Source organism: Orycteropus afer, unplaced genomic scaffold (assembly GCF_000298275.1).
Source record: "Orycteropus afer afer isolate SDZICR_OR568_19922 unplaced genomic scaffold, OryAfe1.0 scaffold00655, whole genome shotgun sequence".
NCBI classification, from domain to species: domain Eukaryota; kingdom Metazoa; phylum Chordata; class Mammalia; order Tubulidentata; family Orycteropodidae; genus Orycteropus; species Orycteropus afer.
Genome location: NW_006922242.1, coordinates 864,263 through 877,134, shown reverse-complemented (window position 1 = coordinate 877,134; position 12,872 = coordinate 864,263). Strand labels below are relative to the sequence as shown.

At 42.1% G+C, this 12,872-nt stretch overlaps 1 protein-coding gene across 1 annotated transcript in view; it reads right to left on the bottom strand.

The window, feature by feature from the left end:
- The window catches only part of FAM171A1 (family with sequence similarity 171 member A1), a 238,384-nt gene that overhangs the window by 96,336 nt on the left and 129,176 nt on the right, over positions 1 to 12,872 (bottom strand). The window contains exon 2 of the mRNA XM_007956728.2: positions 3,762 to 3,989. Coding sequence (XP_007954919.1) covers positions 3,762 to 3,989 — 228 coding nt within the window. The remainder of the gene's footprint in view (positions 1 to 3,761; positions 3,990 to 12,872) is intronic.

Genomic DNA, 12,872 nt, shown 5'->3' with positions numbered 1-12,872 from the left:
AAAAAAAAAAAAAAAAAAGCCAGACAAACTGGATTAGGAGAGAAGTCCCCTTGAGATTCCTATTCTTTAAACCTAGAACCAAACCTATTCCATGAAATCACTTTTTAATGAAATAGCGGACTGGCACAGTCTTTTACTAAATAAAAGATTGTAACTACCTGCTTAAAAAAGAAAACAATAGTTTACTTTGCACTTTTCACAACAGACCAATCCAATATTTGGTACCAGTTTGTTAGATTCTAGTTAAGAATATCTTTATTATATTGACAAGGCAAATAGAGTCAAGTAATCAAGAGGAGGGTCCATGAAAATTATTTAGGCTAATTCTTTTAATTTAGAAACAAGAATCTCAGGCTCAGAAAGCTGTGATGGGTCCCCACATGCAGGGCAGATGGTGACAAGCAGGCCTGATGCCTAGGTGTCTTTACTCTGAGTCACAAACTCTTTAAAAACTATGTTGTTAAACTATGTTGTTCCCATTATTGCACTCATCTAAGAAAACAGGTATCATGGAAATGGTTGCTTTTACTCAAGTGATGATGTTCAGAGTCACAAAGAATAAAATTAAAGTACTTTGTGCTGCTGTTCTTCTAGGACATGTGCAATTGTGGTGTCCGAATACTGTCTAACCCTCCCTTAGGTTGTTTCCAGTGAGGAAAAGAACGAAGTCAAACATTTTCTCTGCATGTAGTCTAATAAAGATTATCTTCCCTATTTTGTAGAGTCCAGGTGGCATGGTTAGTTGCTAAATGAAAGGTTAGCAGTTCAAACACTCACCAGCTATTCTTTGGGAGAAAGATGTGGCAGTCTGTTTCCATAAAGATTATAGCCTTGAAGAGATGGGGCAGTCCCATAGGATCACTATGAGTAGAAATTGACTTGATGGCAACAGGTTTGGTTTTGTTTTTCCTATTCTGTTGGCCTTTCTAGGGCTCTCTTCCAGGCCTACTATTCTCTGCTCTCTGAGTGAGCTCATGGTTTTGATTCTTACTTCAACACTGTTGATGATTCCAAAATTAAACCTCTTGCCTAGACCTCTCTCTTGGGCTCCGTATGTGCTCCAAACTACAAGCTAAATATTCTTACATAATGGCCCAGAGATAACTCAAACCCAATAGACACTAAACTAAGTTCAACATCATCTATAACCTCAACACCTAATCCTTTCCTCCCATTTCCCTACCTCCATTAACCACTTTTATCCATCTTTGCCTAAGCCTAAAACTTAGGAACGGGAGGGCACACAGTCCCCTATTGTAAGGAACTCTGGTGGTGTAGTGGGTAAGACTGTGGCTGCTAACCAGAAGGCCGGTGGTTTAAACCCACCATCTGCTCTGTGGGAGGAAGATGAGGCACTCTACTTCTGTAAAAATTTCCAGCCTTTCAAACCTAGTGGGGGCTGCTATGAGTCAGAAATTGACTCAATGGCAGTGGGTTTGATTTTTGGTTTGGTTTTCAATACTATGGAGAAGGAGCCCTGGTTGCACAATGGTTAAACACTTGGCTGATAACTGAAAGGTGGGCAGTTTGAACCCACCAGTGGCTCTATAAAAGAAAGACCTGGTGATCTGCTCCTTTAACCTACTGTGTTACTTGCATCAACGTTAGAGAATGGTGGTATGGCAGGTCATCTAGCCCCATCACTGACCCTGGAAGTACTATCCACTCTATCGCCAGCCAGAACACTCTGATGCAACTGATATTTCTTCTTCTCCCTTACCTTTTCCCCACACATTCGCCCAATGCTTTCTGATTTTGCCTGCTAAGTATTTTTGAAGTATGTTCTCTTTTCTCTATTATTTTCCTAAATGATCTCCTCAGTTGTGTCTGTATCAATTCCCCTTTCCATATGCTCACAAAGCAGTGGTCTCAAACTTTAATGAACACTTTTACTCATAAATACCTGTGGGGGGGATGGAGAGGCTAATTGTTAAAATACAGATTCTTCAGACAACTTCCCCAGATTGAAAGGTAAAATCCTAGAATCTGTGTAGTTTTTCAAGTATCTTCTGATGCTAATATCTGTTCATCCTCAAGACTCAGTTCCCACTTAGTCTCCTCCAGGAAGCTTTCATTCACTCACCTAGGCGAGTTAAACTTTCTTCCCCTAGTGTCCCATCCATCCATCCATCCATTCATCCATTTATCCATAAGTCTATCAGAGCACTTATCCCATTAGACTGAGCTTACTTCTGTACGTGACTTCATCACTGACCTATAAACTCCCTGGAAAATTCTGTGTCTTTAGATCTGTATTCTTAGTGCTCAAGTCAGCACCTGGTATGCAGTAGGTATTTAATAAATGTACACAGAGCTAAAGATGATTTTGTGAATTAAGGTGAATGCTGAGGGCTTGTAAGAGAGAGAAAACACGTTTCAGGTACAGCCACGCTTAGCTCCCACATGTCCTAGAAGCAGCAAATACCTTGAGGAGTGTGTCTGGCTGTGCTGTGGGTCAGAAAGCAACACTGACATTGCTATTCTGTAGTCACTGTGCTAGGTACAAGGCCCTAGGTAGAGCAAATGATTAAATGTTCAACTACTAACCAAAAATTTGGCAGTTTGGATCTGTCCAGAGGCACCTCAGAAGAAAGGCTTGACATTCTATTGCTGAAAAATCAGTCACTGAAAATCCTGTGGGAGCACAGTTCTACTCTGACACACATGGGATCACCATAAGTCAACAACAACTTTCTGTTTGTTTTTATTGAATACCTACTGTGTTCCAGGCACTGTAAGGTAGTTTTCATATGATAGGTAATTTGTAATCAGAACTACTCTGAGGTAGCATCAGTTTCATTTTGCAGAGACTAGCATGGCAGCTAGAGGGGTTCCATCATAGACTGGGGGCCAACTAACACCCAGGTCAGCCAGGTTCTAAAGCCCATACTTTCTCCAGTTCCCCAGTGGCAACTCCCTCCAACTCTCTGCCCCAGCCTCATCACTCACCTAGTGCCAGTGCTGAAATATAATGAGGTTCGGTCATCAGGTAGAGCCTAAGATGAGGGGAAAGAAGGGGGACTGTCTGCTGCTCCCCATCTACCCCATCTCAAGCTGAATCTGTGTCAGGTACCATCCTTGTACCTTGTATAGACAAGATGCTTTGAAATGGTGAAACATAAAAACAGGGAAAAGAGGAAAAAACAATCTTGCAATCAATTCCCACCTTTTCAGGTATTCCTGCTCTCAGGCTACATGATGGATGGATGGGATGTGACAGCAAGGAAGAGAGCACATGAGGAGAATGAAGACACTGTCCAAATCCCCCCTCCTGGTAATGGTCAGTAAGTAGAAGACAGAAAGTTGGGGAAATGAGCAGAAATTCTAAAGCTGTTAATTCTGCTGTGTGCATGTGCTAAGGTAGAGCCTCAAGTACGGTTCATATTTTGATCTCACCTTTCCTTCACATACCAAAACAAAAAAAAACCAAACTCACTGCCCTCAAGTTAGATCTAACTCACAGCGACCCCTCCTTGGGTTTCCAAGGCATTATCACTATGGAAGTAGATTGCCCAATCTTCCTTCCGAGGAGTGGCTGGTGGGTTTGAACCGCCAGCCTTCTGGTTAGCAGTCAAGTGCCTTAGGCTCTACGCCACCAGAGCTCCCTTCCTTCACATAAGGAACCCCAAATGGTAGAGCAGATAATCAACAGAAATATCTTACTGATTGTCTGACTTTCACTTTCAAATGGTTTCTGTGTCTGACTTATCAGTAGCCTATACTGTAAGTTCTAATTTAGAGGAAAATTAAGAATTGCTTACCAGGTAATCGGATTGGCTTCCATGGGGCAGAGTTTGGCACGTAGGCATGCTTCGTGGCGGTGACGATCAGCTGACTGCCCAGTTTGTACTGGAATTTGATGAAGGCAACGCCGTCTGTCCCTGAGGTGCCAGAGGCGATGGAGACCTGGTTGGTGAAAACCTCAATGAGCGCATCTGTAATCGGCTGATGGGTGCTGGCATCACTGATGTGGACCTTCAGTGTAACTTCTGGGATAAGGAAAAAGAATAGCAACAACAAAACTGCTATTAATTGGGAAATCTTAACAGTGATTCTGTTATAATTGTGATGCTATTAGCTGCCATTGAATTGCCCTCAACTCATGGCAACTTCATGCCCAACAGAATGAATTGCTGTCCAGTCCTGCACCAATCCCAAGTTTGGCTGCAATTGAACTATTGTGATCCAGTGGGTTTTCAATGGCTGATTTTTGGAAGTAGATCACCAGGATTTTCTTCCTAGCCCATCTTAGTCTGAATGCTCTGCTGAAACCTGTTGTTGTTGTTGTTATGTACTGTTGAGTCGGACCTGACCCTAGAGACCCCTCCTTGGGTTTCCGAGGGAGTATCACTACTGAAGTAGTTTGTCCAACCTTCCTTCTGAGTAGTGGCTGGTGGGTTTGAACCGCCAGCCTTCTGGTTAGCAGTCAACTGCCTTAGGCACTATGCTACCAGAGCTCCCCTGTTCAGTATCACATCAACACAAAAGCCTTCAATGACAGATGGGTGTTGGCTGCACATGAAGTATACTGGCTAGGAATCAAACCCAAGCCTCTTTCACGGAAGATGAGAATTGTACTAGTGAACCTCATGGATTATTGTGATCAAAACCAAACCAAACTCACTGCCATCGAGTCGATTCGACTTATAGTGACCCCCCCCCCTTGGGTTTCTGAGGCAGTTTCTCTATGGAAGTAGATTTCCCAACTTTCCTTCCGAGGACTGGTTGGTGGGCTTGAACTGCCAGCCTTCTGGATAGCAGTGAAATGCCTTACGTACTGTGCCACATTATTGTGATAGTAGGTAAAAAATCGGATCTACTAAGAAAATTCAGATCTATATCTAACATGAATCATTTCAACTAGAAAAATAAATTTCTCCTTAGAGACCCCTTTTTACTTGACATGATTTCATGTTTTTTTTTAAAAACATCGTCTATCACAAACGACTATTCTTCTTCATTCTTCCCTGCTCACACCAGCAAGTAACAGAAAGAACAAGTCTGTCCCTTTAAGACAATGTGCACCAAACACAATACTCTTTTATTCTTCCCAATGTTGCCAGCAAACACAGCCAAATGTTTAACCATTAAACAGGCTGCTATAGAAGGGACATTGCAAGCTGTAAGACTAGCAGCTATATCCTTCCACAGTCCTGGTCAATAGGAGCAGAGCAACGTAGACGTTTTGTGCTGGTAATCATGAAGACTAGACTGAAAAATAGTAATTAAGAAAAGAAAAAATCTGTATATGGGAGGATCCAAAGAGTAGAAAAGAGAAGATTAGAAAAAGAAAAAAAAGAATAAGCTTGAAAATATAGATGAAGTCAACTTAGTAACAATGGCAAAAACAGGTAATGAATTTGATAAATGGACAGGTCCCAATCCATGTTGAAAAATTAAAATAGAATGCATGATTTTTATTTATTCATGCAATAGACATTTATTGAGCCCTTACTCTATGCCTAGAATTGTGAACAACTACAAGGAGCTCTAGGGGTGCAGTGCCTAAGGCATGTGACTGCTAACCAGGAGGTTGGCAGTTCAAACCTACCAGCAGTTCCGTGGAAGGAAGACAGGGCAATTTACTTCCATAAAGATTTACTGCATCATAAATCCAATAGGGGTCACTATGAGTTGGAAATGACTCAATGGCAGTGAGTTTGGTTTTTTGGTTTGGTGCACAACTACAGTGAAGAAGACAAGTGAGTAAACACTATGCCTATGGGAAGGACCTCTGGTGGTGTAGAGGTTAAAGAATTCAGCTGCCAAACACAAGGTTGGCAGTTTGAACCCATTAGCTGCTCTACAGGAGAAAGATGAGGTAGTGTACTTCATATGTGCAGCCTTGGAAAATCTATGGGGCAGTTCTACTCTGTCCTAAAGGGTCACTACGAACAAGAATCAATTCAATGGCAGTGGGTTTTATATGGGAAGTTTGGTGCAGTCACAAAAAAAAAAAAAAAAAAGGTAGTTATGGAATAGCTTGTGCAAAGACCTAAAGGCAAGAAAAAGCCATGCTCAAAACTGAAATGGATTTGTAGACATGGATGTAGAGTGGGATGGCTATGAGGCCCAGTGAAAGACAAGGCAAGAGGGGCAGGTAGGGCCAATCCCTTAAGGCCTTATAAGCAACCTAAAAAGTTTATTTTCTATTTTAAGGACAATGGAAGAAAGGTTTTAAAGAAAGAAAATGAAAGTAAAATTTATGTTATAGAAACATCTGATTCTGGGTGAAGAATGGATTGGGGAGAGGTAAGACTAGAAACTGAGCATGCAAAGAGGTCTGTGTAATAGTCCAAAAAAGAGATGACAGTAGAAAAAAAGAACTTCAATTCTAGAACTAAAAACAACTAAGAAGTGTATCCTGCTCCAATAAACCCTTTCTGCTTAGGTATGAAGGGAGTAGATGGTGCCCAGGGACATGACCACTCATAGGCACTACTTGCTATAAACTCCGGGCTGTCTTACACCTGAAAGGCCTAACAGGGTAGAGAGGCAGGGCAAGGAATGGCCAAGAATTACAAGATGATCAAGGTGGCTCATGTTGATGGAAGGTCTGGAGTTTGGCTCAGTGGAGTGACCACTCACAAAGCTGGCTAAAGGGAGACAGGTGGGGCTTAGTGAGTAGCCCTTGAGTAAGGAGGTTTGAGGGTGACAGGAGGAGTGTCAGGATTGGGCTTGTGGTACTATCCAGAGTTACAAACTCTAGAGTTCTACTGTAAGTCATACTCTAGGTTTGGATGTCAGCCCCACCAAGTACTAGCCATGTATCCTTGAAGTTACTTATCTTCTCTGTAAACTGGGGATTATAACAATATATATCTCACAGGGTTACTGATAAGATTAAGTAAGATAATACAGCTGGGTACACTTAGCATAATGTCTGACAGATAAGCAATACATAAACACTTAAAAAGACCCAAACCCATTGCCATCAAGTCAATTCCAATTCATAGTAACCTTTTAGGACAGAAGGAGCTCTGGTAGCATAGTGCCTAAGGCATCTGACTGCTAAACAGAAGGCTGATGGTTCAAAGGCACCAGCCACTCCTCAGAAGGAAGACTGGGTGATCTACTTCCATAGTGATACCACCTTGGAAACCCAAGGAGATGTTGCTATGAGTTGGACCTGACTCAATGGAAGTAAGTTTGGTCGCTTTTTTTCTTTTAAGGAAAGAGTAGAAATACTCCATAGTTTCCAAGGCTATCAATCTCCATGGAAGCAGACTGCCACATCTTTCCCCTGTGGAGCAGCTGGTAGGTTCAAACCACCAACCTTTCAGTTAGCAGCCAAATGCTTTAACTACTATGCCACCAGAGCTCCTTCACTGCCTACTGCTATTACTATTATTTCAACCATTATTATACTTGAAAACATTCACAGATATGTGTCAGATGATGACAGGGTCAAGGCACAAAGAAGAGAGGTGGAGTGGAGAAAAGGCATAAAACAAAAAAGGTGAGACATATCATTAATACCTTTGTACCCAAAGTTCAACCCTAAACTAGGGCAACTCTATAGAGGAGAATTTCTTTTGGTTCAAGAACCCCCACTTTGGTAATTTGCTAATCATGTTTCTCAAGACATTTGACTGCTAACCAGAAGGCTGGTAGTTCAAACCCACCAGCCACTCCTCAGAAGGATGATGGGGCAATCTACTTCCATACCACCTTGGAAACCCAAGGAGGAGTTGCTATGAGTTGGATTTGACTTGAGGGCAGTGAGTTTGATTTAGTTTTGGTTTTTTAATACTTGAAATTTGGGTTAGTCAGTTATTGTCTCACCCATGTTTCTACATACTGACATCATAAATTTCTTAACTAGGTGGCCATAGACAATAGCTAAAGGATCTCAGATCTAAGTATAATAGATATGCACCAAAAAAATCTCTCAAAAACTTACAAAGAAAGAAAGAAATGCTGCAGAACCTTAGCCCGGCTCCAGTAAAACCAGATGCCTTCAAAGTTGATTCTAACGCCTGGTGACCCCATGTATATCAAAGAACTGCGCTCCACAGGTTTTTCAATGGCTGGTTAAAAAAAAAAAAAGACCACCAGGCCTTTCTTCCAAAGTGTCTCTGGGTGGATGTAAACCAACAACCCTTTGGTTACACCACCCATGTACCTGGTTACTTCATACTATCAGAGGAGAAAACTAACACCAAGAGGAGTGGGGGGAATCAACATGAAAATCAAGAATATGATATTACAAAACACAGTTAATTCACTCCTTTCTTATCAGGGTTACTTTTATGCAGACTTGCAGGATATACTCCCACACATCCTTTTGTAGTTAACTTGGTCTTCCTTGTCCCAGGGTGGTGTACTAAGTTATATCATAAATTAACTCAGCTTTCATTAATGTTCACATAGCAGAAATCCTCCAGAACAAGGCAAGTGGGAGGGTGGCTTTTCTAGGGCTGCATTGATGATTTATGTATTTTTATGGTAATGCAACATTTACTAACAATTGGGATGACATGGTTTCTGCCCTCTCCTCACTGTTTGCTGAAGGGCTAAGGCAACTGAGATTCAGGGAAAAAAAAGTTAAAGCATTCATGAGTAAACAGAAAGAGGGTTTCTACCATAATCAACGTCCTAGACTGTACTACTTAAATTTCTTCAGCGCTGGTAGCACAGTGCCTAAGGCACTTGACTACACAGCAGAAGACTGAAAGTTCAAACCCACCAGTCACTCCTCAGAAGGAATTTGGGCAATCTACTTCCATGGTGATACAACCTGGGAAACTCAAGGAGGGGTTGCTATGAGTCAGGTCTGACTCGAGGACACATAACAACAACAACAACAACAAGATAATACAGGAAGCCTGAAACTACCTTATTTTTCCTGATCTCACATGTTTTCTTCACAGGATTCTGTCTTACCACTTTTCTATCACTCATTTTGGTGGAAAGCATTTGAGTTTTCCTTCTCTGACAGGTTTCTGCCTTACAAAGGTTCCAGCTTTCACAGGTTTTACTGTATATACTTTGAAAGAAATTATTTTGCTATTTCTATGGGTGTGATAGGAAAACATCAACAGTTAGGTAATTCTTCAAACCACTAGGGTATCATTTTTTATAGAGTAACCACTTAGAATTAGATCATCCATTCAATAACAAACATCACTAAATGACAACCAGGGGAGGAATGTGATAACAAAGTGAAGCACTTTGTTTACTAATACGATCTTTATTTTCCAGATAAAAGGAAGATCATATAAATAATGGCCTCAAGACCTCATATGCATTGAGATAACACTATGCTTCTTTGCTGGTCAGTGAGAGCTTAAGAATCCTGCTAAACTGAGGCCCTTAATTACTAAACTGAAGGCAGAGCACCACTCTTTTACTCCCTTCCCTGCACATCCATCATCAAGTTCTACTGATTTTGATTTCAAAATATGTCTCAAATACAGTTCTCCCCACCCTCCATCTTTGTTAGCATTGTTCTATTTCAGGCCCTCACCATCTATCCAAACTATTACTCAGCCACCTAACAAAACTGCCAGTGTCTTCAGACTCAACCTCTAAAATCAACCCGCCACATTGAAGCCAGAGGGAGCTATATAAAATTCTGATTGGACCACTTCCTGTCTTCCTCCAAATCCTTTAAATCGCCCCTCCCCAATCACCTACAGCAGGGGCTGGCAACTACAGCCTGGCCTGGGGGCCACATCTAGACTATTGCTTGCTTTTATGGTCCATGAGCTAAGTATGGCTGAAAAGATCAAAATAATATCTTGTATCATGTGAGAATTTTCTGAATTTTGAATTTCATTGTCCATAAAAAAAATTTTTTATTGAACACTGGCACAGTGTTCAATATTGATATATGGTCTATGGCTGTTTTAGGGGGAGAACTGATGGCACAGTGGTTAAGTGCTCTGTTGTCAACCAAAAGGTTGGCAGTTTGAACCCACCAACCACTCCATGGGAAAAGGATGTGACAGTCTGCTTCCATAAATATTACAGCCTTGGAAACCCTATGGGGGCAATTCAACTCTATCCTATAGGGTCACTATGAGTTAGAACCGACTCAGCGACAACAGGTTTATATTTTTTAATTTTTAATGGCTGTTTTTGCACTACAAGAGTAGTTCAGCAGTTGCATTAGAGACCAGGAGTTCAATAGTTGCAAGAGACCTTTTGGCCCATATTCTGGTGACCGAGTACTGCTCTGATAAGAATAAACCACAAATGGGATGGCCTTAACAAACAGGAATTTACTCTTGTCATTTGGAGGCTTTAAGTCCAAGTTCAAAGTGCCAAGCCCTAGGGACTGGGTGAAAGCCCCTCAACCATGGGGTCCAGCTCTGCCTCCTGCTCCCGGCCCACTGGAGCTAGAGGCGTTTCTTCACTCAGACAGCTGCTAGTTGCTGAGGCTGACAAACCCAAGGTTGACAAATAAAAAGGTACAGTCCTGATGTTACCAAAACACACAGCAGGGCATTCATTCAAGTCCAATCTAAGTCCCAAGGTCGGCAGAGCATGGCAGGCAGTTGAACAACGACACCGCTACATGCAGAGTCCAAGCGTGCCATAAGCTAGAGATCATTCCCCAAGGCTTCTCCTTATATTCTGTGGAAGCAGACCACATCCCAAAGGCAGCTACTCAGCTGCTCCCAGTAGATCACACCATGGAGTTGATTACCACTCCCATCATGGAGAATACTATATCCAGCTGCCCAGCCACTCAGCCAGGCCCAGCCAAGCTGACATACAAACTGAAGTACCACAGCCCACAAAGCTAAAATATTTACTCCTGGCCATTTAAAGAAAAGGTTTGTCAACATCTAACCTATGCTATGGAATACCTGGGTGGTACAAACGATTAAGTGCTCAACTACTAGCTGAAAGACTGTGGTTCAAATCCACCCAGAGGTGCCTGGGAAGATAGGCCTGGTGATCTGCTTCAGAAAGATCAGAGCCTTGAAAACCCTGTGGAGCAGTTCTGCTCTGCACACATCAGGCTTCCAAGAGTGCGAATTGACTTGAAGGCAACTCACAACAAACAACATATACTGATACAATTTATGGCCCCCAAGACCCTCCACAGGGAGCTCTGGTGGAGTAATGCCTAAGGCATTCGACTGCTAACCAGAAGGCTGGCAGTTCAAACCCACCAGTCACTCCTCAGAAGGCAGGTTGGGCAATCTACTTCCATAGTGATATCGCCTCAGAAACCCGAGGGGTCACTATGAGCTGGAGCGAACTCAATGGCAGTCAGTTTGTTTGTTTGTTTGTTTGTTTCTTTTTAAAGCCCTCCATGACCAGGCCCTGTTTACCTCACATACTTCCCAGAGGTCTCTGGAAACTGTTCCAAACTTTTTCTATTCCATTACATCTCCTTGTCTTTGTAGGAAATAACTGTCTACAATGTTACTTTCATTTTGCTATTTCCTATTCATTGTTTAACTGTCTCAGTTAAAGTTTACTCAAGAACCTGTTCCCAAACCCTCTGCAAATAGAGTTAGAAGCCCCTCATCTTAACTTCTGTATACACTGACACTGCTTTTCTTTTCATTTCCATTTCTGTCAGTGTCTAGTACAGGCCTACTCTGTGGACACACAATGATGCTCAAAGAGGACACAACCCCTTGTCATTGAGAGTTCAGTTTTAGTTATTAAGACAAATAAATACAAAAGGATAATTATTTTCCCCAAAGGAAAAGAGGTCTTTTCCAGGAAGTGTCTTTTCAGTTTAGGTCAGAAGGAAACACACGAACCAGCCAGGCAAAGAGGTGCAGGCAGAGCTACAACTCCCTGAGGTGAGATTGCTTGCATTGGATAAAGACTAGCAAAGCTAGAGCCCTGAGTGGAGGCCATCATGCCTGAAAATGGATAGTCCAGATCATGCACTATCACTGTCTTATGGTATCTAGTGTGGCCTTGCAGCCCCTCAGGAGTAGGCATCTCCTTTGGTAAAATTCCTTTTTATAATCTTAAGGTCTAGTCTAGCATCTAAAATCAGCAGGTCTTTAACAAAATTTGTAAAATAAATGAATGCCAGACTGAAATAATTATCTCTTAATGCTTTACTGGGAGCTCTGGTGGCATACTGCCTAAGGTATCTGACTGCTAACCAGAAGGCTGGCAGTTCAAACCCACCAGCCACTCCTTGGAAGGAAGATTGGGCAATCTACTTCCGTAGAGATAGTGCCTCATAATAGAGTGGCCTCTAGCCACATAGGGCAGCTACAATTAAGTTTAAATTCACTAAAATGAAAAAATGAGCCCCTTGTTGACATTAACTGGAAAAAGGAAAAAACAAAACCAAGCTCACTGCCATTGATTCAGATCCGACTCATATCAACCCCTACTCCTTGGGTTTCCAAGGAGGTATCACTGTAGAAGTAGATTGCCCAACCTTCCTTCCGAGGAGTGGGTGATGGGTTTGAACAGCCAGACTTCTGGTTAGCAGTCAAATGCCTTAGATACTATGCCACCAGAGCTTGGTGACGTTGTTGTTGTTGTTGTTGTTATGTACCGTTGAGTCCTCTCCGAGTCATAGAGACTTCTCCTTGGGTTTCCAAGGTGGTATCTCTATGGAAGTAGATTGACCAAACCTTCTTTCCAAGGAGCAGCTGGCTGGTGGGTTTGAACCGCCAGCCTTCTGGTTAGCAGTCAAGTGCCTTAGGCATTATGCCACCAGAGCTCCTTAGGCACATTTTAAGTGCTCAACAGTCAATGTGGCTGAGGGCTCCCATCTTGGACAGCACAAATAGAACATTTCCATCACTGCAAAATGTTCTATTAGTTTAAATTACAGATAATTTTTGCATGATACAAGATATTATTTTGATCTTCTGAACCATTCTTAGCTCATGGACAGTAAAAACAAGCAACAGTCCAGATCTTGCAAAAAGTTT